The following is a 26,610-nucleotide window of genomic DNA, read 5'->3' as shown; positions in this document are numbered from 1 at the left end:
GGCCACAAGGCCGCAACGCGACGCCCCCGCTAGAAGACGATGGAAAAGCAGTACAGCGCGTTTTTTTTTTTTGTGGAAAAAAATAAAGGGAAAACTCGGCAACGAAGATAAACGAAAAAAATAACGAAGATTCGCGAACAACGCGATCCGATTTCCGGGACTGAGAACGAGAGAGGCGATAACACGTCTCTCTCCAGGCGCGGAAAAGAAAGGACTGAGCGGGGAACGGTCACGCACGGGCGGGAAGACGGCCGCGCATGCGCGGTGGGCGTGCCCTGCGTGCGGGACCGCCCGCGAAGTTTTGTTCCGGTTGGTGGGGGCTGACGCGGACGTCACCCAGTCGTGAGAACAAGCAGCCTGCTTGTCCTCGGAGAAAGAGACTGATGACCACTAGCTCTTCAAGTCATCCTTAAAGACATTTTTATTCAAGAATGCTTATCTCACCGACATTACTAAAACCTAGCCTTCCTCATATCGGCCGTACCACTTCACCACCGATTGCACTTACCCGGCATGCACCCCTGTCTTATCCACATGTTCTTACCCCTCCCACTGACTTTATTGATTCTGTACCCTCCCCGAATTGTAACCATTTGTAATATTGTAAGCCACATTGAGCCTGCTTTTGTGGGATAATGCGGGGTATAAATGTACCAAAAATAAATAAATAAATATTCAGCTCGAAGTCCGCCCACGTGCATTCCCACCTGTAAAATGTGCATATTTACAGAAAGTGCTTAGCTGTATCTGGCATGTATGTGTATATATGCTAGTACAGGTATTACAATGATGAATATTAGACAGTAGCATTTATTTGCTGATAATATTCATCATACATATATGTATGTATACAATTCTCATAGAAAATCTTTGCATGCTAAATTGCAGGTGAAAATGTGTATACATAGGGATCAGTATTCAAACAGCTGTGAAAAGTATAACTGCTTCTATTTTCAATATCCAGGAGCCTTATATGTATAGGGCTTAATTCTACAAAATAGACAGTAGCATTTATTTGCTATTTTGTAGAATTAAGCCCTATACATATAAGGCTCCTGGATATTGAAAATAGAAGCAGTTATACTTTTCACAGCTGTTTGAATACTGATCCCTATGTATACACATTTTCACCTGCAATTTAGCATGCAAAGATTTTCTATGAGAATTGTATACATACATATATGTAGGCCGCACCCCTCTCTTCCCCTAGAAATGCTTCTGCTTGATGCAGGTAAAAAGATGCATTCATAGAAGCTGTATACATGTACTTATACAAGCAAATCAGGCCAGTTATTCTATAAAAAAACTCCATTTCCTTCACCCATGGAAATGGCTTTGAAAATAACCCTGTAAAATAATAAAATCAAAAAAACAGGCGTTCCTACCAGCACCCTGTTCCCTGCAGCTACAATCAGTTGAGTCCCATCAGGCTTAAAAGCAAGATCATATATGCTGAAAGAAAGAAACAGGAGTTAAAAACAACAAGCAATTCAATTTCTCAAAACATATTTGCCTGCCTTCGTATTTCCATTTTTTGATATTCCACTGTTCTAAATAAGCCTCACAGTTGATACTAATTGGGTTTCTGCCAAGTACTTGTGACCTGAATTGGCCACTGTTGAAAGTAGGATACTGGACTAGATGTACCATTGATTTGACCCAGTATGGTTATTCTTATTTTACAACAAAATATTAAATGGAAATTAACATCTGTAATACACACAATTCCACAACAATAATAAAAACATCCATTCTATTGAAATTAGATGAAACCAGAAGAAATAAAGTCTCTGAATCCCTTCATTGCCCATATGCAGCAAGTTGGTGGTTTTAATCTGGTTCCTAGATATATCTTCTTGACAATTTCTAGGGAAGCTATGTAACTACAGTCAGATGAGTACATCCCTGATCATATTATACATATAGCACCTATGGAGGTTAATTCTCTGAATTGTATTGTATCCTCTTGAATTTGTGTAAGCCACATTGTGCCTGCTTATGTGGGAAAATGTGGGGTAAAAATGCGCCAAAAATAAATAAATAAATAAAATATTATCAAAGCAAGGCTTCAACCCGTTCATCTATGCAGATGTCACAATTTACATTCCCTTCAGACATGATCGAACAGAAATCAACAACGAAATTAAACTCGGCTTGAATACCATGGATTCATGGGTAAACTCCTTTCAATTGAAACTGAACACTGAAAAAAACACATTGCCTCATCCTCTCATCTCATCTCAACACAATACATACAAACCAACAACCTTAATCACCCCAGAACATACCCTCCCTATTTCAAATAGCCTGAAAATACTTGGCGTGACAATCGACCGCAACCTCACTCTCGAGAGCCAAGTGAACTCCACAACAAAGAAAATGTTCCACTTAATGTGGAAACTTAAACGCTTAAAACCTTTCTTCCCGATGGAAATATTTTGTAACCTAATACAATCAATGGTGCTAAGTCGCGCAGACTATTGCAACGGAATTTACGCTGGATGCAAAGAACATCTCACAAAGAAACTCCAGACCGCTCAGAATACAGCAGCCAGACTAATATTTGGCAAATCGCGATTCAAGAGTGCCAAGCCCCTCCAAGAAAAACTGCATTGGCTGCCAATCAAAGAACATATTACTTTCAAAATCTGCACCTTGGTCTACAAAATTATCTACGGCCAAGTCCCAGGATATATGACAGAACTAATAGACCTACCACTCAGAAACACAACCAGATCATCTCAAACATACCTAAACCTCCACTACCCAAACTGCAAAGGACTAAAATACAAAGCAACCTATGCGTCCAGCTTCTCCTAAATAAGCACACAATTATGGAACGCACTGCCAAAAGTTGTGAAGACAACCTGCGACCACCTAAACTTCAGGAAATCATTTAAAAACCTACCTGTTCATACCCCACCGACCCAACATAAATGCCTGCACTCTGCAACACAACATAACCAAAGCTTGTAATGGACACTAGATAATCTTTCCTCTCCTTGATCCCCATTGTAACTGAAACATATGTTCCTTGCTCAACCACAATACCACCTCTATTTGTTTCTTTACCGGACTTGGCAAACGCCTCTACGGTACTATATAAGCCATATTGAGCCTGCAAATAGGTGGGAAAATGTGGGATAGAAACGTAACAAATAAATAAATTATATGACCACTGGTAGTATGGTTTTCACTTTGGGCAAGATATAGAGTCATTGATAACATCAAATGGAAAAACATGGTCTTACTTGCTAATTTTCTTTCCTTGAGTCTAACTAGACCAGAACAAATAGTGACAGGCATACAGTGCAGCCCAACATTGGTGTTGGTGAGAAAGCTCCTGAGCCCAGTCAAAAACCTGATCGTTCAGTATCTCTTCAGAGGTTGAGAGGGGGCATCCACACTCCCAAGGGATTTCTGGAGGAGTCTAGGTCCCTCCTCTCTACTCAGCGGACCCAAGTAGCTTGTATCCCCCCCCCCCTCCACTTTCCCCTCAAGTTAATTAGGGGGGAAATGATTCATTACCATTTACCAAACCAGTCCCAGAACCAATAGATTATGCTAATCTACCAAGAGTGGGATACATAGAGGCTCATTTTCAAAGCACTTAGCCTCCCAAAGTTCCATAGAAACCTATGGAACTTAGCCTCCCAAAGTGCTTTGAAAATATGCCTCATAGACTCCCTAATTCTGTAAATTTGGGTCACAATTTGATGCTTAGCACACGAAGTTGCATGCATAATTTATAGAACAGTGCCAGTTACACACATATCTTAATTGTTAAATTAGCTAATTGGTTTTAACAATCATTGGCTATAATTGGTGTTAATTTGCAGTAACACACACAACTGCCCTTAGTCAATATTCCACAAACTGAACACACAAAATCCATAATTAGCAACTGAGAAGGGATGTGGACCTGGGATGGGCATGAGTAGGTCAGGGGTGTGTCCAGCACTTATGTACACGGGCTCTAGAATACTAGCAGTTAAGTGCATGACAGCAGATAGGCGTCAGCCTTTATACTAGTCATTGAGCTAGAGTAAGCGCTTGTGTCTAACATTAGGGACATAACTGCAGACTTGCACATGTTAATACTGATATAGAATTTGTGCTTAGTGCCCCATCATCCCAGTGCCTAACTTTAGATGACCTGTAGAGAATTGCCCTCAGAATGACTTGTGAGCAGAGTTCTGGACTGGTCTGATGGATGCAAAAGAAGCTGGATTCCATACAGTGGAGCCTACAAGACAGAAATACTGCTTTTGTTTACAGACGTATCTCTGCTGCCTTTGATACGGTCAATCATTGAATCATGTTGAAATGATTAGTAGAAATCAATATTAGGAGAGTTATGATAAAATGGTTTGACTCATTTCTAAATGGGTTTACTCAGTGCGTTTATATGATGAAAGGTATTTCTACATGGCATCACATCAACAGGGGTATCACAGGGATCAGTACTCTCCACTATGCTCTTTAGTATTTATATAATTCCATTTTGTAAATTACTGAGAGGTCCTTTTACAAAGGCTCGCTGGCGTTTTTAGCGCACGCTAAAAATAAGTACACTCTAAACGCTAGAGATGTCCATATATTCCTATGGGCATCTCTAGTGTTTAGCATGCACTAAAAATGTTAGAGCACCTTTGTAAAAGGATCCCTGAAAGGCTGTACACAGATAATATTTTGATGATTGCCCCACCTTTGACTACATTTCGACCTCAGAGCTCAAAAAGAGTGGAGACTTTCTTGGGCAAAATTAATTGGTTTACTGTAAATGAACTGGCCATTAACATAGAAAAGACTGAAGCTCTGGTGGTTACTGGTGATTTTGATATGGCTGTTCCCATTTGTGATGATACAATATCTAGGTATCATGGCAGAATTCCTTCTTTCTTTGCATCCACAGATTAATAAAGTTCTCAACATAGTATTTTTTAAATTATATATGGCTTGATAGTTGTGGCTTTTAAACAGTAGTGCAGTCATTAGTTACACCATATTTTGGTTTATTTTAATATATTTTATTTGGGCTAATCTGACTCCCCAATTAAGTCTTTCCAACTTGAACTGAATCCAACTGCACTAACCTGTGTTAAAGGGCTATAACGCTGGTTTTTGGTGCCCTTTTTCTAGATCACACATGATACATAGTAATGAGACTCAAAACAAGAAAATGCATCATGTAAAGCTGCTCATTGTTACGAAAATACCATAATGAGGCTTTCAGTGAACACCAGGTGCACACTGCAAACTGCTTTACAACAGGAAAAATAACCTCAGCAAAAAGCTGGGGATATTTCTCTACCTCAGGAGCACTGGGCCTTAATTTAAATGGTTGGTAATATTTTTTTAAAATCTGGTCCCGGAGCCCTCCCCCCCTCAAACAAAAAAACACAAATCTCCTCCTGTAGTCATCCCCCATAGAACTCTTCAACCAGAGGACACCCACAACCTGAAGGACCCCACCAGTGTTGATCCCCCCCCCACACTCAGAAGACTCCTCCCACCCTCCAAAAGGCCCCCCAGAACTACCTTTGAAAAACCTTGGTCCTTAATGGGTTGGATAGGAGCAATCTCCGGTTTGCTCCTGCCTTTGACAGCATCATAAGTACATAAGTAATGCCACACTGGGAAAGACCAAGGGTCCATCGAGCCCAGCATCCTGTCCACGACAGCGGCCAATCCAGGCCAAGGGCACCTGGCAAGCTTCCCAAACGTACAAACATTCTATACATGTTATTCCTGGAATTGTGGATTTTTCCCAAGTCCATTTAGTAGTGGTTTATGGACTTGTCCTTTAGGAAACCGTCTAACCCCTTTTTAAACTCTGCTAAGCTAATCGCCTTTACCACGTTCTCCGGCAATGAATTCCAGAGTTTAATTATGCGTTGGATGAAGAAATATTTTCTCCAATTTGTTTTAAATTTACTACACTGTAGTTTCATCGCATGCCCCCTAGTCCTTGTATTTTTGCAAAGCGTGAACAGACGCTTCACATCCACCTGTTCCATTCCACTCATTATTTTATATACCTCTATCAGGTTCAAAATAGCACCTGTGGCCCCTAGTGGAAGTCTTGTAGTACTACCACTAGGTGTAATGTTTCAGAAACATAGAATATTATATAATCCTATAGTTTTAGTATATCTGTTGAGTTGTAAACTGCCCAATGGAAAGGTATATAAATAAATACATATATGGCCTGCTATCAAAAGATTACATCCAGATAATTGTTCTAGTTGGCACTATCCAGATAGTGCTGGAGCAAAAACATATCCTAAATTATATAGATAGTTATGCTGATAGTGGACTGAATATTACTGTTATCCATAGAGCAGCAGCATTCTGCTCATATATTCAGCACCACTCACTACCTGGACAGCGGCACTAAAGAAACATGCCTGGCGCTTACTAAAACAGTGCTCTCTCCTGAGCCACACCATATGAAGAGAAGATGTTCACCTGACTAGCGTTCTCCATAGAATGAGCTCCTCAATAAAAAGGCAAATCTCAATCTTGCTGGGCACATAGGGAAGGTTCTGTTTGCTATGAAATTCTTCTTTAAGTAAAGATCAGGGTGCATGCACAGAAATTGTTTTATTCAAAGTGTTTTTGTTACCTACTGATACACAAAGCAAAAGCTGATAGTAAGCAGGAACAGACAAAATACCTACTGTTCACAGATGATTTGCAGCTTCACAACTCTAGTGAAAAACTTCTCAGAGAACATCAGAAGAACTTTTGGCCAGAACAAATGTGCTAAAGTCAACCATCCTTAAAAGGAAACTATGTAAAACTGGAAACTTCTTTTTGACTGAAGATCAAAGTATAAAGGAATCTGAGCAGGAAAGTGTGTATAATATCTGGCAGGAGAGGAAGAGCAACAGTCCAGCAAAAATTACTTATAGAAAGGTCAGCAAAATTACCAAAGACTAAGAAGTATTTTAACCCCAAGGACTAAGATACAAGCTATCAATCAGCTTGCAATTCCCATACTTTCATACAGCTTTAGAACTGTAGACTGGCCTTGTGAAGATATTTAAAAGATGGATATAAGAATCAGTGTATGGCAAGTGTGTAAATACCAAGGGGCTCATTTTCAAAGCACTTAAGACTTACAAAGTTCCGCAGATTACTATGAAGCATATTTCAAAGCACTTAGACTTACAAAGTTCCATAATAACCTATGGAACTTTGTAAGTCTAAGTGCTTTGAAAATACACCTCCAAGAGGCAAAGGAGGAATGGGTTATGTAGAAATAGATTATGCAAAACAAGGGATGGGAATAACCACACGCATGAATCAAGAAAAAGCTGATAAGTCTTTATTATGGAGTCAGCACTATCAAAACAATGAACAGATAGTTACTGTAGTGTGGAATCTACACGGTCTGTATTTTCCTTCTTCAGGACTCCAGCCAAATGGCCAGACTTAGACTTAACAGCAGCAATAAATCTCAATATAGAGCCAACATAAACGTAGTGCAATATCAGCAACTTTTGGAGTTAGATGTCTTTTGAACTTGGCTAGCACTAGCTTTATCTTGGCTTTATATCGAGATAATAGTCCTTGCCTGCACTATCCAGAAAGTGCAGGGACAAAAAAAAGTATCCTAAAGTTATATAGATAGTTAGTGGTGCCTCCATAATAAAGACTTATCACCTTTTCTTGATTCATCAATGTGGTCATTCCCAGCCCTTTTTTTGCCTGGTTTCATTCTTTGTGGAATTGCTCGTTCCTTCTCTTTTGTTTGAAATAGATTATATATACAGCTTCTAACATAGGCTTTCAGACATACTTAACAGCAAGAACAGATACAAATACTCCAGAATTGTTGAAGCAAGAAGGTAAAAGTCTGCAGTCAGTCTCCATCCTTAAGTTTGGACTAGCATACTGACAAACAGCAGGAAAGAGCGAGAATTTACGAACATATGGGGAAATAAACAACAGAATTTGCAAGATAAGAAACTTCTGAAATGAATTAGATCTGCAACCAGGTAGCAAATGCACAGACATCACTGAAAATACATCACAGATAGATTAAAACCTGACATCGGAATGGTTAAAAAGATGTGAACCTAAACATTAGGATGTGAGAACAATAACTGCAACACAAGACAGTAGACTAGTGTTCTTCAATGTAAAGCCCAGGGGCCAATGGCAGCTCCTGCAGACTTCTGAGGTGGCCTCCATCATCATTCTGGCTTTTTTTCTGCTACTCTCAGCCTCTATACCCAAGTTCACGACAAAAAGGGGGAGTGGATGGAAGGAAGAGCTGCATGCTTGAACGGAAAGGCATTTCTCAGTAGAGAAAGACAATTCATTTGGAAATGCCCACCTGCTAGGCTTTCGAGGCAGAAACTAGGTTCGTGAGCCCTTGGACCACTGCCGGGGAGCGGCAGTGGCAGGCAAAACTACCCCACACCAGAGACAAGGCAGAACTCTGACAGAAACAGCTAGACTTCACCTGCACTTGACCGCCCTTCCCCAGGAGTTGAGCCCCTGGGTGCAGGCGGCTGGCAGGACTTACCGGACAGGGCAGGAACAAGGCTAAACAAGGGCTGAGGGTCAGAAGGGAAAGGAATATACATGGACAGCAAGACAGGAAACTGGGCTAGGACTCACAGACAGACAATACTACACAAGGCAGGCAATGGGCAAGCTAAAGGACAGGAACTGAAAGCTGCCAAGCAGCCACTGAAAAACACTGACAGACAAGAGTCAGGACTGAAAGCTGCAGAGCAGCTACTAAGCAAGAACACAGACAGAAAAGAGTGAGGACTGAAAGCTGCCACGCAGCCACTAAGAGCGAGACCCAGACAAACAGAAACTAGACCAGGAATACAGACCAGAAACAAGACTAAGAAATAAGCAACAAACCTAAGCTAAACTACACACAGACTAACTAGAACCGGACAAGAGCCTCAAACAAGAAACCAGACTAGGCAGAAGTGCAACAAAGCACCAACAAACCAGGGACCTTAGACGATGCAAAGGCAAACAAAGACGTTTCCAGGTGGTTAATAAAGCCCATCAGCAGCTGACGTTCAGCTGCAGGAATCACAAGGCAGCTATGGGTGCTGTTCAGGCACAAACAAGAAAAGCAAGTCTGGCAGCCTGGAAGATCCGGACCGGAATGAGCTAAAGTCTGGAACATGTGACAGTCCATAGCAGCCACTGGTTCTGGCCACCAGAGGGCGAGGTGAGCACAGACAAGGAAACTGTCACCATCGTGACACCCACCTCCTTGAAGATATCATAAAAAGTTTGAAGGTGGGCTGGATATCACCAATATGTACTGGTTAGCAGTCGTGGCCTCACATGGGAACATATGTAGCAGCTCTCTTTCAGCTCACTTGAATCCAAAGAAGCCCTAATTTAAAAAATAGTGAAGAGCACTGCAGTAGACTATGGGCAAGATGGTTCACAGCAAGCATTTAAAAACGGTAAAACAGAAATGTATAGCTCATAACTGGAATAAGCAGAAATAGGATATGCAGCATAAAATCTGTTTTACTCTTTTGGTATACTGCCAGGTATTTGTGACCTGGATTGGCCACTGTTGGACATTGGGCTAGATGGACCTTAGGTCTGTGCCAGTACGGCAAGGTTTATGTTCTTGTTGCAGTGTCCGAAAGCCTGCATACTGTGAAGCATAAGTGGGTGTCATGGCCCATTCACTGAAATCTGTACAGAAAAATATTAGGATCACAGCCCTAACAATTGGTGAGCATGAAGAAGTTGTGATCACTTGGAATAGCCTCATTTTAACCGATAAAAAGCTTCATTCAAGAAAATGGACATAGGAATAAAGGGAAAAAAAGCCCACAAGAACAGCTGTGTTACTAGAAGTGTCAGAGCCAATCAAGTCCACGATCTATAGAGAGAAAGAAGATCTTTAGGACCAAGAAAATTATGCAGAAACACGGAAATATTACCAGTTGTACAGGGCATCCCTGATCTGAATAAATACTTTCCAATTCCAAACATACCTTGATATGTTATCTAAACATAGTGAAGGCAATTTTATAACAGGCTGCCTAGGTCGAAGTCTTAATGTCAGCCAATATGCTCCCAAGTTGCACCAGTTTTAGTTTTCACGAGTGCACTTTATCCCCGGGATGCAGGTATCAGTGAAGAGCCCTGTAATTCAGCATAGCTGCTATGGAGCTTTAGGCACAGCTGACACCCGCAGGCCTGCACTGTTTAGTAACAATGACTTCCACTGTGCACTCCAGATTTTAGTTTTCACGAGTGCACTTTATCCCGGAGATGCAGGTATCAGTGACACTCAGAGCCCTGTAGTTTAGCACAGCTGACACCCGCAGGCCCGCACTGTTTAGTAACATTGACTTCCACTGTGCACTCCAGATTTTAGTTTTCACTAGTGCACTTATCCCGGGGATGCAGGCATTTGTGACCCTCACAGCCCCGCAGTTTCCCTTGCTCTTCGCCGCTGCTATGACCCCGCAGGCCCACCCTGTTTACATTAGTAACTGCGGTTGCTATGGAGATTCAGGCGCTGCACAGACTTCTGCCAGGCCCGTCCATCGATGCTCGCACCACATGCACAGTACACACAGCGCCCTTACCACTGCTCCACCTTATCCCGGTCGTGCACTTTGTCTATCCAGGTCGGGACAGCTCTCATGGCTCTTCCTCACGACATACAGTAACGCGATAAACTCTTCGGCGGCAGCGGCCGCACTGGGAAATTGTTCATTAACATACGCCCGCCCCTTCCCGCTGCGGCACAGGCGCAGTTAAGTAAGGAGAGAGCAGAGCTGTTTCGGACATGCGCGCTAGGGTCTTGGCGACTCCTTCATGACGTTTCTCGCTGTGCGCCCTGGTGACGTCACAGGCGGCGGGATTGAGTAGGGCGAGTTCTACTGGCTGCAAGTTCAGGATACCTGCCTGGTTTTTAGTGCTGCAGCGGTAGATCTGGAGTTCCAGTCTGTGAAAAGGCAGAGCAACAATTTCTGTAGGGTAAAAACAGGACTGGCCTAGGTGGGAGAGGGCACTACTGATGTGCTTCAGCCCACTGATAGGAAAATGAGGAGCTGCAATCAGTATTTCCAGCATTCGGAGGAACAGGATCAAATCAGTGTGAGTCCAAAGCAATGCTAGAGCAACTTGACAAAGTACGTTTACCCAGGAGCTCCAACGGAACTCAAATTGAAATTGCTGTAATCTGTACACTTATCCTCCCCCCCTCCCCAATTGTATAACTGGTCACCTAAAATTAGGCACCAATTGCACATGTATGTTATAGAATAAAGCACTTATATGTGTGAATGTTACAGTTACACTCATAAATGCATGCTCAATTGTATTCTTTCAAGTACATGTGCCTTAGTACACAAATACAAAGGGGGGGGGGCATTCAAAGGAGGTGTCTGGGTGTGTCTCCCACTTATAAGTGATCCTTACAGAATACTGTAAGTTACACACATATGTGCTGTGTATAGATGTGCTCATTTATGCCTGCTATGGTGTAAGTCATATTCTTTATTTGCGCACGCAACTTAATTACCCCTTGTTAACTAAGCCGCGCTAGCGCTGAGATAGCCCATTCACTTTGAATGGGCAGTGTCAGCATTGTCATGCAGTTAGATAAGCCAATCAGCACTGATAAATGCCAATTAAGCAATTATTGACACTAATTGGTATTACAATTTACGTGCAGAACTATCTAAGCGTATTCTAGAACATGATGTGTGTAAATTCTAAGTCACATAGTTAAAAAGGGGGTATGGCCATGGGCATTTCTAAAATCTATGCACGTTGTTATAAATAAACCTGGTACACACCTAATTTAGGTGTCGGGATTTACACCAAGATTATTTGAATAAATTTAGTCGCGCATACGGGTGCTCTGCGTATTCTATAAACCACGCTGAAATTTAGGCTTATCCTATAAAGTACATCTAAATTAAAGTGTATTTTATAGAATACGCATAGGTGTATTTCATTTCGGCACCAATTTTTTAGGCGTGATATATAGAATCCAGGCCTTAGCATGCTACATTTAGGTACCCAACTTTCCCTTTATAGAATTTCTTCCTGTGATTCAGTTCTACTTCTCTGGTGTAGCCATTGTAATGCCCATTTTCAGAAAGGGCTCCAGGGATAATCCAAGGAACTGTGGACCTTTCAGCCTCATGTGGGTGCCAGGTAAAACAGTGGAAGCTATTATAAACAAAATTGTTAGTCATAGAAATTAACAGAGGCAGCACAGATTTAAAGCAGAGAGACTGTGCCTAACTAATCTATTAGCATCATTCGAAGGTGTGAATAACCTTGTGCCTAAAAGTAAATCAAGTCGATATAGTAATTTGATTTTCAAAACCTTTGATAAAGGTCCTTACGAGAGACTCCTTGGGAAATTAATATATGATGTTGTACCGTGGATCAGCAACTGGTTAAAATATAGGATGCTAAGGACAGAACTAAATAGTTCCTCAGAAATTTGTGCTGGAACTTTAACATACTCATTATTTATTTGTTACATTTGTATCCCACATTTTCCCACCTATTTGCAGGTTCAATGTGGCTTACATAGTACTGTAAGGCATTTGCCAAGACCGGTATAGAAACAATTGCAAGGTGAAAATGTGGTCGAATAAAGGTGCATTTGTTTCAGGCACAGTGGGGGTCAAAGAGAGGGAAGGTTATATAGTGTCCAGTACGATCGTTGGATTTGCTGTGTTGCAGAGTGTAGGCATCTATGTTGGGTCAGTAGGGTATGCCCTTTTGAACAGGTAGGTTTTTAGTGATTTCCTGAAGTTTAGATGGTCGTAGATTGTTTTCACTGCTTTTGGCAGTGCGTTCCATAGTTGTGTGCTTATATAGGAGAAGCTGGATGCATAGGTTGCATTGTATTTGAGTCCTTTGCAGTTTGGGTAGTGGAGGTTTAGGTATGTTCGTGATGATCTGGTTCTGTTTCTCTCTGGTAGATTTATGAGGTCTATCATGTAGCCTGGGACTACGCCGTAGATAATTTTGTGGATCAGGGTGTAGATTTTGAAGGTAACACGTTCTTTAATTGGGGGCCAATGCAGTTTTTCTCAGAGGGGTTTGGCACTTTCAAATCGTGTTTTACCGAATATCAGCCTGGCTGCAGTGTTTTGGGCGGTCTGGAGTTTCTTTGTGAGTTGTTCTTTACATCCCGCATAAATTCTGTTTAATGATCTTTGGTCTTACTCAGGTAGAAGTCTGGATGATTCATGATACAAGTTTTAGGGGGTATGTTTACTAAGGAGCATTAGTGTTTTTAACACGCCTTTTAAAGTTAAGGCACGTTAAACACTAATGCGCCTTTACATTCCTATGGGCGCATTAGCGTTTACTGCGCGTGAACCATTAATGTGCTTTAGAAATGCTAACACACCTATAGCGTGTCTTAATAAACATACCCCTTAGACTTGTGTTAATCCACTCCGGTTTTCCTTGTTTGTGTTGTGTAACTGAATAGTGTGATCTAGTTTTGCCTCATCGAACGCATGGATTTGCAGTGAAGTAGCATCTCTAGTGATAAGTCCTCCAAAGGGTTAGTTTTGCACGTAGGAAAACAAAACTATTATATGGCCTTTATCACTCTGTGGTGCGTCTACACCTTAAGTGTATATATATATATATATATATATATATATATATATATATATATATATATATATAATGCGTAATTCTGGTTGCTGCACCTCAAAAATGGCGTAGTGGAATTGGAAAAGGTATAAAGGAGAAGAACCAAAGTAAAGGGGATAGGACAACTCCCCTGTAAGGAAAGGGTAAAGATAAAGCTCTTCAGCTTAGAATAGAGATGGCTGAGGGAAGTTGCATTTATCTGTTCCACTCCACTCATTATTTTATAAGATACAACCCCATTGTTTACTCTTTCAAAAACTACAAAGAGTAGGGGATGTGCAATAATGTTATTAAGTAATACATTTAAAGCAAATCGAATAAAATATTTTTTCACTGAACATATAAGCTCTGGATTTAGTTGCCATAGGATGTGGTAAATCTGTTAGTGTAGCTGGATTTAAAAAAAAAAAAAAAGGTTTCAACAAGTTCCTGGGGATGAACAGCATGGAATATGTCTACATTTCAGGATCCTGTCAGGTACTTGTGACCTGTACTTACCATGGTTGGAAACAGGGTACTGTCCTCAATGGACCTTTTCTAATTCTGCTATGTTTTTTGAGATGTGGTGATCTGAATTGCAGACAGTGCTCAAGGTGTGGTTAGCCGTGATATAAGGTTCTAGAAGGACAGTTGCTGGGAGGGAGGGAGGGCGGGCCTATTAAACTAAAAAATTAAAAATCCCAAGGTAGTTTTAAATGAAGCTCCTGGCAACTGAGCACTGGTTCCAGTTGATTTGGAAGGAAAAAAAGGACCGTTAGTCCCCCCCCTCCCCCCAATTTTTTTTTTAATTAAAAAGCCAGTATTGGAGTGAGTTTTAGATTGAGTTTACATTTGAAGGCATTTGATACATAATACAATTACTGATTGTTTTTTGTTCCAGTGAGGATGATGTTCAGATATTACAAAAAACATGACACAGGCAATTCAAGAAAGCAGGAAATGTTTTAATTCACATCCAAAGATGCTGGAGACTATGAACTGTGATGCTAAGTGTAAAGAAGGAGAAGCTGCAGAAGGACAAGTGTCTGACAGCCCCGCAACTATCCCAGATGGATGGTCAAAGATTGTGAAACAAAGACAATCCGGCAGAACAGCAGGAAAATATGATGTTTGTTTTATCAGGCAAGTTTATTTTACAATTATATATTTATAGGAATAAGAGCAACATTGAGTCTGTGATTATATAGTAGAGGAGACCTTTTACAAAGGCATACCAAAAAGTGGCCTGCAGTAGTGTGGATGTGTGTTTTGGACGCACGCGGGACCATTTCTTCACTGCATCTGGAAAAAAAGGGGGGAGGGCCGGGAAATGGACATGCGGCAAAATTAAAACCAGTGCACATCAATTTACAGCCTGAGCCCTTAATGCCACTCATTGACTTACACAGTAAGGGCTCACTCATTACCCGCACGGTAACCTACCGCCGTGAATGCCCCCGCAGTAGAAAACAGAAAATTATTTTCTACTGTGGGTTTTCGGTACACGCCAAACTCTAAATTACTGCCAGGCGCACGTGCTAGCGCCAATTTGCTGCGTGCTGCACACTCACAGGCCCTTACGCAGCTTTGTAAAAGGGTCCCACAAAGAACTACCAGTCATTTCCACAACATACACTGACCAGGGTTGCCAGGTAGAAATTTTTTTTCCAGCCCAATCCAGGCCAGAAACCAGCCCAAAACCCGCCCAAACACAAACCCCGCCCCTGACACCCCCACCCCCCGCGTCACCGGCCCCGCCCCCGCCGTCACCGGCCCCGCCCCCACCGTCACCGGCCCCGCCTCCCACGTCATCGGGCCCGCCTCCCCGTCATCAGCCCCGCTTCCCCATCATCGGCCCCGCCTCCCACGTCATCGGCCCCGCCTCCCACGTCATCGGCCCCGCCCAAAACGTCACTAACCCCGCCCAAAAACGTCACTAACCCCGCCCCCCCGCGGCCGAAAAAAATCAAAAAGCCGCCCAAAAAGCCGCCCGGAAGCCCAAAAAACCGCCCAAAAAACCGCAACCCGCCGCGGGCAAAAATTTCCCGCGGCGGGTCGCGGAAAACCGCCCAATTGGGCGGTAAAACCGCCCACCTGGCAACACTGACACTGACCTTCAGCGAGATACTTAACCTCTATAATGAAATGTAAACCCCCTGCACTTAGAGTCTAACTCTGTGCAGAGGCCTGTATAACATAGTAAATGATAGCAGATAAAGATCCATCCAATCAGCCCAGCAAGGCGGCCAGGGCCACACCTACCACTCCATGCAGATTACACTCCTTCGTGATCCAATACTGGCATCACAAGTAGGACAATCAAAAGTAGCTTAGTCACATTCAGTGTCAAGACTTGATTAAACCAACAATCTTCAAACTGATGGCACTTTACTCAGTAGCAACCTAAAGGGTGTCTTCCCCTCCCCCTCTGAAATACTCTTAGCATATGGTAGGAATGTGATATAAAATACACATACTTGTTCTTGATCTGGCCTTGCAAGTCTGCCTGGCACTGGCCTTATTTCCATAAGATGACATAGAAGTGCTTTGAAAAATGTATCTGATTGGCTGTGCTCACTCATATCAGGACTAGTTTTTCTCACATAAGAATAATTGTATAGATAATTTTAAACATATTTCACAATTAACTATAATTAGTTCTAATAAAGCCTGGTATTCTGAATATGTGCCAGTTATTTTAATTTTATTTCCCCAGCCCACAAGGAAAAGTATTCAGATCGAAACGTGCCCTGGTGAAGTACCTTTGTAAAACCAGAGAGACTTATCTTCAGCCAGAGGATTTTGATTTTACTGTTTGTGCTCAAATAAAATTGAAGGGAAAGCCTCCCAAAAGCTCTGTGGATACAACTAAATCAACATTACTTTACAACTTTGAAGACAGTCAGAGAAAGCAAAGATTTGGTGTGAAAAACGGAGAAGAAAGCGCATCTTCCTTGCAGAAGACTGATTCAGAGTCTCTGCCCAGCGAGGATTCCCACTGTGTTCCAGAAGGCGCAGTGAAGAACCTGGACTGGAATGCAGAGGATTGTAGCTTAGTGAAGACCAGGAAGGCTCCAAGGAAGAGAGCTGGAAAAAGATTAGAAAACAGCAATCCAGAGTGCGATCAAATTAAAAGAGAAAAGAAAGCATCATCTCGTAGTAAACTAGAAACTGAAGGCATCCAATGTGAAAAGCTCCAGACCAAGAAAGTTAAACATTTGTATGCTACAAGCAAAGAATGTGCTCGGAAAGTGAATGCTAACAGGAAGAGATTTTCAAAAAATGCTGCACTTGCTCCAGAGTCAGGGTCAGGAGCGTGCGATGGAGAACTTTTCTCTTCTGTCTCCATAGATGTGCCTGAAGCTGCCAGAGAGCCACAGTGTATGGCAGAGGATTCTGATGCTGCCTCTCTGATTGTTGCAGTCAGAGAGGTTCTGAGACCTGAGGAGCTGCTCCAGCTGGATCCTGCACTTTGTGTCTCTGACTGTAAAACAGACCAATGGTCTCAGTCTCGTGGCAAGAAAGCACTCAACTCTGTGAAACTGCAGAAAGGTAAAACCAGAAGAATGATTTCAAACTATAAAAACAGATGAAATTACAGGATGCAAATTAAAGTAATGATACCAGCAACAATATTGAATCCTGCTTCAGCATAACTGATAATATAATCACTATAAAATTTATATACAGTTGAAAACATTTATACAAATGAAAATCATGTGAATATTTTTTTTAAACATTAAATTTTTTTTGTTGACAAAGAGGCATATTTTCAAAGCACTTTGGGAGGCTAAGTTCCATAGGTTTCTATGGAACTTTGGGAGGCTAAGTGCTTTGAAACTAAGCCTCAAAGTCAAAATTGTACAACATATATGAAGCTTGCAAAATCTTTTATCCCCCCATCTCCCATCCCCTCCCCCCTCACGTTATTAAGACATGTGGGTCAAATCCTGAAATAATGAATATTACCATTACAAGGGAAAAGACCTCAGTGGCTCATACAGCTCCAATAAGGAGCATATGGAAAAGCCTCACAGTAGCACCACCATCATCAGTTTAAAAACCTTCTTTTCTTTGTGCAAATTTAATGTCATAATGCCTTCATCTTTAATGTAACCGTTTGATATTAAAACAATTTTCGCCAATCACTTATATACTTTATCAATGTTCACACTTTGTAACTAAAGAAGCTTAGGGGAGATATGATAGAGCTCTATAAAATACTGAGTGGAGTGGAACAGGTAGACGTGAATCACTTTCCAAAAATACTAGGAGTAGGGGGCATGCAATGATGCTACTAAGTAGTAAATTTAAAACAAATTGGTGAAAATATTTTTTCACTCAACATGTAATCAAACTCTAGAATTCATTGTCAGAGAATGAGGTAAAAGCAGTTAGCTTAGCAGGGTTTAAAAAAAGGTTTAGCTCATTTTCTAAAAGAAAAGTTCATAAGCTATGGAGAAAATCCACTGTTTATTTTTAGAGTAAGCAGCATAAAATCAGTTTTACTGTTTTGGGATCTTACCAGGTACTTGTGACCTGGATTGCCCACTGCTGGAAACAGGATACTGGGCCTGATGGACCTTTGGTTTGTCCCAGTATGGCAACGCTTATGCTCTTATGTTTTTATGATAATACCTAACTTTGGTTCATTTTCGTGCTCACATTCTTTTTACAGTTTATTTCAGGATTGCTTTTTGCTATTTTGGCAGATTCTCTCGTGAAAGCACAGATAGAAAAGAGAAAAACAAGTCCATATTTTTCCAGCAGATCCATTAAAGAAGGTAAAGCATGGCTTTTCAGATGCTCCATGTTAGATGGAATTCAAGTGGTTATGTAGTAACATGCACCACTGGAAAATCAAATTATTTTCATTCCAGGGTTTTATCACAATTTCAGCACAGTAAACACAGCGGTTGGTATGTTATTTATAAGGATTTTGATGTATAATGCACTGCTGCAGGAATTATTTGGTCTCTGTCCAGTAAATGTTGAGCAGATTTAGCAGCCAAGGATATGAAACTTTTCTTTCACCTTATGATAAATAATTTTACTTCTGGCTTTTCCAAAATTAACTTAGGGCCTCTTTTATCAAGCCATGTTAGTGGTCCCTGGTGAAGCAAAATGCATTCACTTTGAACAGGAACCACAAGTGTGGCTTGATAAAGAGTCTCTTAGTGTTTTCATTTATTTCTGACTTGCTATACCACCTTTAATTGACAAAGCAGGGCAAAGCGATTTACAATCTAAAAAGTTACACAGAGAAATGAAATAGAAAAGAACTACAATTCGTGAAGGGACAGAAGTCATTCATACTAAGTCAGCCAATAGTTTACAAAGGCAATACATAATGCAGGACAAAGGAGGCTGGAGGTTTTGTAATAATTATACTAAAAGACAAAATAGTCATCAAAGCAGATTTAAAGCAACATAATTCTAACAAGAAAATAGAAGAGAAGAACTCAAAATACAGTACAGAACATCAAAGAAGTACAAGGTGGAAGAAAAATATACAACATAGTCAAAACAATTTACATCAACTCAAGTTGTATTGGGAGAAGATACATTTCCTGTAGATCTTTATTTCTTTGTGTAGCTTTGAGCCCACCGAAAAGGAAGGCTTTTATGAAGTGGACTCCTCCTCGATCTCCATTTAATTTGATCCAAGAAACGCTTTTTCATGATCCCTGGAAGCTGCTTGTTGCTACTATATTTCTAAATAAGACCTCGGGTAAGTGTGATATTTTCACCTGTGTAATGTAGAGGTGCTGTTAGTGTGCAGTGTAAACACAGCTTCCCTCTTCCATCACATTACACCTTTTCCAACTGCAGTGACAAAGAGCAGGCTTACAAAGGAAGATCCCTTAAACATTGGGTTAATTTGAAATGTATTCTTGAGACTAAGGAGGGGCCTTTGTGCACTACAAGTCAGGAATGAAATTCAGTTGCAGAATGAGCAGTAAGTTAGGTAGCTTGGGCAGTGTTACCCATGCCCAGAGAGCCAAGGCAGGTGGGTCTGCAGCCTTTCTCTTTAGATCAGTCAAATGCTTGGCTTTCAGAAAGTGTGCTCTCGCTGCAGGGAAAATGGCTATACCTGTGCTCTGGGAATTCCTGGAGAAATATCCTGCTCCTGAAGTAGCAAGACACGCAGATTGGAAGGAGATATCAAAGCTGCTGAAGCCCCTTGGTCTCTATGAACTCAGAGCGAAGATAATCATCAGGTTCTCAGGTATGTGAGGGCAAAACAGACATCAATCATCCATCACCACATATGGAAACTAGGGATAGGATTCTCACCTCTCCCTCAGGGAGAGACTCAAGGACAGGTCTGCAGAAATTTGGAAGCAAAGAGTGTCTATGTGTTCCAAGGAATTCAAACCTTTGATTCTTCTACTGAGATCAAGGAATTTTGTGGAAGAGCATTTCCAAGGAACACACAGACTCAATAGATAATTTGGTGGTACTCCCCCTTGACAAAGCATAGTTTGCGAAACAGACACCTGTCGGGGCTTATGAGCACACCGATATGAACAGATAAGTGTGGTATCATTAAGTTATTATAAAGTTATAACTACACGCATGTCAATGAGAAACCTGAAAGAGACACGATATAGGTAGGTGGGGAAGAGTCAATGATTGAAATATACACACGAGCAAAGATTCACCGGAGAGTGAAATGAAAAGAGCCGTGTTAGCTATATGAGACTCTACCTCACGTAGTTAGTTAATTAATCTATTAAGCTATCCCGTTAAATACCCTCTGCTATTTCACATTGGTTTTGTATATTAGTTTTTGACACCATAAAACTCTCACTATCAATTGTCATACCCTTTACAGAAATCCACTAATGCATTTAATTGTAATTTTTGAACACAGAAATCTGTCTCTGCTCAGTTGCTTGAACATTTGAGATCTTTAAGAGGTTTTGCTATGAAATGGGGTCCCCCTAAGTAGAGGGTGTCGGAAGGGAAGCTACCATCGGATAATGTTTTGTTTTGTTTTGTTTTTCTTGTTGTCCAGATGAATATCTGACAAAAAAGTGGAAGTATCCTATTGAACTCCATGGAATTGGAAAATATGGGAATGATTCTTATCGAATCTTCTGTGTTAATGAATGGAAGGAGGTGAGGAATGTCACAGAACCAAGCAGAAGATATTTCCTTTGTTTTATTTGTGATTATATTACTGTGGATGAGAAATGGAATGCGATTACTACGCATGCTGCACTGATGGATTCTGTATCTTGAGTGTTATCAATCGAATTCAAACAAAATAAAACGTGGAAAAGAAAATAAGATACTTTTTTTATTGGACGTAACTTAATACATTTTTTGATTAGCTTTCGAAGGTTGCCCTTCTTCGTCAGATCGGAAATAAGCAAATGTGGTAGCAGATAGTATATATAAGTGAAACATCCAAGCATTACTTTGACAGTCTGACAGGGTGGGAGGGTGGGGGTGGGTAGGAGGTATGCAAGGGGACATCAAAGCATTTCATTGATAGTCTAACAGGATGGGTGTGGGTAGGTGAGAGGAGGGTGATAAACAGAGAAATACAACTTTATGGTTTATAATGGGCTAGAATCTTGTATCTTGAGTGATAAGAAAGGTGATCCCTACTCTGCCAGCACTGAGACGCTACAGGTCCCTGGATTGTATAACATTTTCTTTGAGATAGGCTGTAATAAGTCCCTGGCTATGGTTATCATTACAATAGATAGTATGAGATTCAAAGCAGATAGAGCCGCACGTTTCACCTATTCTGCCAAGCTAGAATTAGTTATGTGTTAAAAATCTGATTCCCCAGTTGGTGTTTGGTGGACGTTTATGTTATGGACTGATGCAGTCATTTTGGCTGTCTGGGAGATACCTCCATAACATGTCCCCCTCAGTCACCAAGGACGGGTTCCAAACCCCTGGAGCTGTAGCACGTAATTTAACAGTATACTCTGCATTAGCAAGGAAACTTGTACTAGATTGTACTGCAAAATAGATTTCTTTCTGGGACTAAGTTTTACATACAAATCAACTCATTTCAAACCTGAAATAGGCACGTTCTGAGGAGACTCATGATTTAAAATAGGAAAAGAATATTCATTACTTCGGTATCTTTATCTTCATTGCAGGTTCATCCTCAAGACCACAAGCTAAATCAGTACCACGCCTGGCTCTGGCAGAATCACAAAAAGCTCACCCTTGCCTGAAAACAAGCAGATTTAGTTTTTGAGAGATGTACTTTACTGCACTTAAATGATTCCTCATTGCGGTGGCCTGTGTCACCAGCAGTTGACTTGCTTGATCATGCTTCAGACACATCTGCCTTTTTTCTCTGTCTGTGTTTTTCTTATTCCTTTTAGGTTATCAGGTTTTAGAAATTGGACGGTTGGTATGATGTAATATTGTTTGAAAACCCAGCCTTTTATATTTTTATAATAAAATTGGAAATGGTGTGATTTTGCGATGGTCCATAGCTTGTTCCCTCCAAAGGTCTATGCTGGAGATCACTATTTTTTATTTATTTACAAGTTCTTGGTTTCTATGCAGTTTACAATGATAAACAAGCAGAGAAGAGAAAGATAGCAGTGGTAAGGTTACAGAAAATATGTTAGGCTTTTGAGGAACATTCACATGAAATTGGGCCTTTTACAAAGGCACCCTAGAAATAAGCGTGTGCTAAACGCTGAGATACCTAAATATTCCTATGGGCGTCTCTAGCGTTTAGTGTGTGCTAAAAACACTACTGCACCTTTGTAAAAAAAAAAACAACTGAGTGTTGTAACCTGTTTTATGTCACCTTGAGGCGTATTTTCAAAGCACTTGGACTTACTAAGTTTCATATTAAATCTAAGTACTTTGAAAATGAGCCCTCTTGTATCTTAGTCATAAATAACAGCTTTGCCATCACTTAGATACTGTGCAAAAGGAAAAATAATTTTTAGCTTAATGAGTGGGATGAAGCTGAGCTGAGAGGATGCCACCTTGCTCTACTCTATGTGAAAGCCATATAAATCTTTAAAATAATTGGAAATTACGCAGAATATAAACCAGAGTCTGAATGCATTTATAAATGAGGACTCATTGAAACTGACCAGCTAAGGGCTGATAACACCAAGAGAAAGCGTGACGCACAGGAGTCTGAGATGGCATCTGAAACAGCAAAAATTTGAAAATGGAATCTGTGGTTTTGGAGGACAAGCTGATTAAGTTGTAGGAATGTACTGAGAAGGTGAAGGAACATTTTTCAAATGCAAGCAATCCGTACTGAAGTAGCAAAGAACCAAATTTCATCACAGGAAAAATTAATGGTGACACTACAGATCTGGGTGGTTGTGCTTGAAAAGCGATGCTAGAGGACCGTGGGAACATGACAGCATGAGGAATAGACTTAGTCTAAAAAAAAGAGCTATGTCCCTTCAAAACATGACTCTCAGAGACCCTGGAAATCATGACAGTTTGAGAGGGTCCATAGGCCAGGAGTGGTCAGAGATGGTGGTGGTAGACCAAGGATGCCGGTGGCTTGTGTCCTGAAATATTCAGTCAAAATGAAAACCTTGGCACCCAGAGCTAGGAAAAAATTGTTTTTTATTTTAAGATCACTCAGCTAAAGTGCAGGCCAGTAGGCAGCGAGCCTCAGTTTGTATAAGAAAGACATTACATTCCTCTCCCACACTCCCCCAAATTTCTTTCAGACAATAATTCAAACCTTTGATTCTTCTACTGAGATCAAGGAATTTTGTGGAAGAGCATTTCAGCAGAGTGCCAAGTGGAGAGGTCAGCCAGAGCGGCAAAGCAGCCTGAGAAACAGGAAAAGCAGGGATCAAATCCTACTGCTGTTCTTTGTGACCTGAGGCAAGTCACTTCTCCCTTCACTGCATCAGGTACAGATGAAGGGCTAGATTTACTAAGGTGATATTATGATTAACATAAATCATTAGTAAAAGCGATGGGTTTTAAATAATGGGCATTAAAGCATAAGAGAGTATGAGTAGGAATCATCGCTCACTTGCTCTCTTCCCAGTTAGAAAATGAGGCTGGTGCACCAGCTGAACCTTCAGCCTTACACAGTTTGATTTTCTTTTCTTTTCTTTTTCCTGAATGTATGTAACTGGTTATGAAATCAAAAGTGTGCACGTTTGGAACATTTCACACTGCAGCTGTTCATGCTATATTCACTTTCCCTGTGTATTATTTGTGTGAGGATCTCTTCAGTTTATGCTTTGTGTGTCTGTGTGACTATCCTGCTGATCAAATTCATAACAGTGGGAGCAGATGACCTCGGAGCTTTCAGATACTTTAAACATGAAGACCTTATTTAGAATATTGTGTGCTATTCTAGAGACCACACCTTCAAACAGATATAAACAGGATGGAGTCGATCCATAGGGACGGCTATTAAAATGGTCAGTGGTCTTCATCATAAAGCGTTTAAAGATCTCAATTTGTATACTTTGGAAGAAATGTGGGAGAGGGGAGATAGAGACATTTAAATACCTATAATGTGAGTATTTCAATTACATAAGTACATAAGTAATGCCACACTGGAAAAAGACCAAGGGTCCATCGAGCCCAGCATCCTGTCCACGACAGCGGCCAATCCAGGCCAAGGGCACCTGGCAAGCTTCTCAAACGTACAAACATTCTATACATGTTATTCCTGGAATTGTGGATTTTTCCCAAGTCCATTTAGTAGTGGTTTATGGACTTGTCCTTTAGGAAACCATCTAACCCCTTTTTAAACTCTGCCAAGCTAACCGCCTTCACCACGTTCTCCGGCAACGAATTCCAGAGTTTAATTATGCGTTGGGTGAAGAAAAAATTTCTCCGATTTGTTTTAAATTTACTACACTGTAGTTTCATTGCATGCCCCCTAGTCCTAGTATTTTTGGAAAGCGTGACCAGATGCTTCACATCCACCTGTTCCACTCCACTCATTATTTCATATACCTCTATCATGTCTCCTCTCAGCCGTCTCTTCTCCAAGCTGAAAAGCCCTAACCTCCTTAGTCTTTCTTCATAGGGAAGTCGTCCCATCCCCGCTATCATTTTAGTCACCCTTCGCTGCACCTTTTCCAATTCTACTATATCTTTCTTCAAATGCGGCAACCAGAATTGAACACAATACTCAAGGTGCGGTCGCACCATGGAGCGATACAGCGGCATTATAATATCCTCACACCTGTTTTCCATACCTTTCCTAATAATACCCAACATTCTATTCGCTTTCCTAGCTGCAGCAGCACACTGAGCAGAAAGTTTCAGTGTATTATCGACGATGACACCCATATCCCTTTCTTGGTCCGTAACTCCTAACGTGGAACCTTGCATGACGTAGCTCTAATTCGGGTTCTTTTTTCCCCACATGCGTCACCTTGCACTTGCTCACATTAAACGTCATCTGCCATTTAGCCGCCCTGTCTCCCAGTCTCGTAAGGTCCTTCTGTAATTTTTCACAATCCTGTTGCGAGTTAACACTCTGGAACGAGGAAGCTCTGGAACGAGGGAGCATAGGATGAAGGTGAAAGGGGACAGACTCAGGAATAACTTGAGGAAATACTTCACGGAAAGGGTGGTGAATTCATGGAATAGCCTCCTGGTGGAAGTGGTGGAGATGAAAACTGGGCAATGTTTTAAGTCACTCTAAAAATGCATCTGGTGGTGCTGTATGTACAATTTTTCAAGGGCCCTTAATACATATATACATTAAAAAATGATAAGGTAAGCCCTAATTTCTCCATTCTAGATCATCAGGTCTATTTTCTGAGAATACCCCTGACCCACTTATGGCCGTGCCCGTTTTTGAGTTGCACTCTATTGTTTAGGCGAGCATGTTATAGAGTAGGATGTAGGGCAGATGCCTACCTAACTCCTAATTGCTACAAATTAAGTTCCAATTAATTCCAATAATTGTTAGTACCTAGTTGACTGATTAGTTTACCTGCGCATCTGGAATCTATGCCCTTGGGTGCTGAACTTTAGGTGACCTATAATATAGGATCTAGGGGTACAATTTTAAATATTAAAGAAGTGCAATTACCAAAACTCTTTTATTTGGCTAAATGAATCATATGAAAATTACCATTCCTTCCCCATGGATAAAATAATGCTTTGATGGTTCTTTTAAGTTTGCGCGACTGACAGAATCTATTGCTTTAATTGCAGTTGCGCTCATTACTGCCCCAGGCTACTTCCCTAGTCTTACCTTGTAGTTAGGCTAGCTTTGGTGAATAGGATCCTCCGGTGAAGCCTTGAAGGGTACCAGCTTGTAGAGAAGGTATTTTTAATATTTTAAAACTAGTTTCTCAGCACCAATGCTTCTCAACCCTCTCCTGGAGGCCCACTTAACCAGTCCAGTTTTCAGGTTATCACAATGAATCTCAATGAGATAAATGTACATAAATTGGAGACCTACTGCAATACTGAAAACAACTATTAAAGTGGGCCGCCAGGAAGGGGGTCAGATTCTGAAGCACAAAGTAACCTGCCCTTTTCCTTTCCTCAAGAAACTAACGAGAATGTCCAAATGCCCACCATAGCACTGTGAGATCTGCCTGAGCGACGTCACAATGAGAATCCTGCCAGCACAACGTTCCAACAGGCCAAATTGACCAATCAGAGTCGTGCTTTGCAAAGTGGTTGCCCTAGCAGCAGAAGTGCAGCAAATGACAAAAGTGGGGTTGCTTTATTTTATTTTGTGCTGGAATGTGCGCCTAACAAGCTAGTCTACCAGTTTTTTTAACTTTCCCACTGCAGCTTCCCGGAAAGGTAAGAGTTTTGCTTCTAGGCTGACTGCTTCAGACACACCTGACATCGGAAGTAGCAGGAGATCTAAAGCAAGCTGTACTTCCGTAAGTGATCAGTTGCTTAAGATATCGGATTCTCAATTTGAATAAATTGTGGAGTCAAACGCTTACATTACTTTCTCCACTTGCTACAGGGCCGGTCTTAAGCCGAGGCGACCGAGGCGGCCGCATAGGGCCC

At 41.2% G+C, this 26,610-nt stretch overlaps 2 protein-coding genes across 6 annotated transcripts in view; one reads left to right on the top strand and one right to left on the bottom strand.

Moving 5' to 3' along the window:
* The window catches only part of IFT122 (intraflagellar transport 122), a 97,200-nt gene extending 86,463 nt beyond the window's left edge, over window positions 1-10,737 (bottom strand). For all 3 annotated transcript variants that reach the window (XM_030206594.1, XM_030206596.1, XM_030206595.1), the window contains exons 1-2: window positions 10,602-10,737; window positions 1,386-1,452 (exon numbers count right to left, since the gene is read on the bottom strand). In XM_030206594.1, coding sequence (XP_030062454.1) covers window positions 1,386-1,452; window positions 10,602-10,660 — 126 coding nt within the window. In that variant the 5' untranslated portion in view covers window positions 10,661-10,737. The remainder of the gene's footprint in view (window positions 1-1,385; window positions 1,453-10,601) is intronic.
* Window positions 10,738-10,869: 132 nt separating this feature from the next.
* MBD4 (methyl-CpG binding domain 4, DNA glycosylase) lies at window positions 10,870-22,085 on the top strand. 3 transcript variants are annotated; one of them, XM_030207266.1, is made up of 8 exons: window positions 10,870-11,115; window positions 14,534-14,775; window positions 16,349-17,184; window positions 18,345-18,416; window positions 19,229-19,363; window positions 19,712-19,861; window positions 20,654-20,757; window positions 21,759-22,085. In XM_030207266.1, the coding sequence occupies exons 2-8, from the start codon at window positions 14,564-14,566 to the stop codon at window positions 21,834-21,836; spliced, it is 1,587 nt and encodes a 528-aa protein (XP_030063126.1). In that variant the 5' UTR covers window positions 10,870-11,115; window positions 14,534-14,563; the 3' UTR covers window positions 21,837-22,085. The 3 variants fall into 3 exon arrangements, with proteins under 3 accessions (XP_030063126.1, XP_030063127.1, XP_030063128.1); XM_030207267.1 differs by having other exon boundaries at window positions 10,870-11,150; XM_030207268.1 differs by lacking the exon at window positions 18,345-18,416.
* Window positions 22,086-26,610: the final 4,525 nt, after the last annotated feature.

The sequence above is a fragment of the Microcaecilia unicolor genome, chromosome 6 (genome assembly GCF_901765095.1).
Source record: "Microcaecilia unicolor chromosome 6, aMicUni1.1, whole genome shotgun sequence".
NCBI lineage: Eukaryota > Metazoa > Chordata > Amphibia > Gymnophiona > Siphonopidae > Microcaecilia > Microcaecilia unicolor.
The sequence above is the reverse complement of the archived record's forward strand: the minus strand, read 5'-3'. Positions and strand labels throughout refer to the sequence as shown.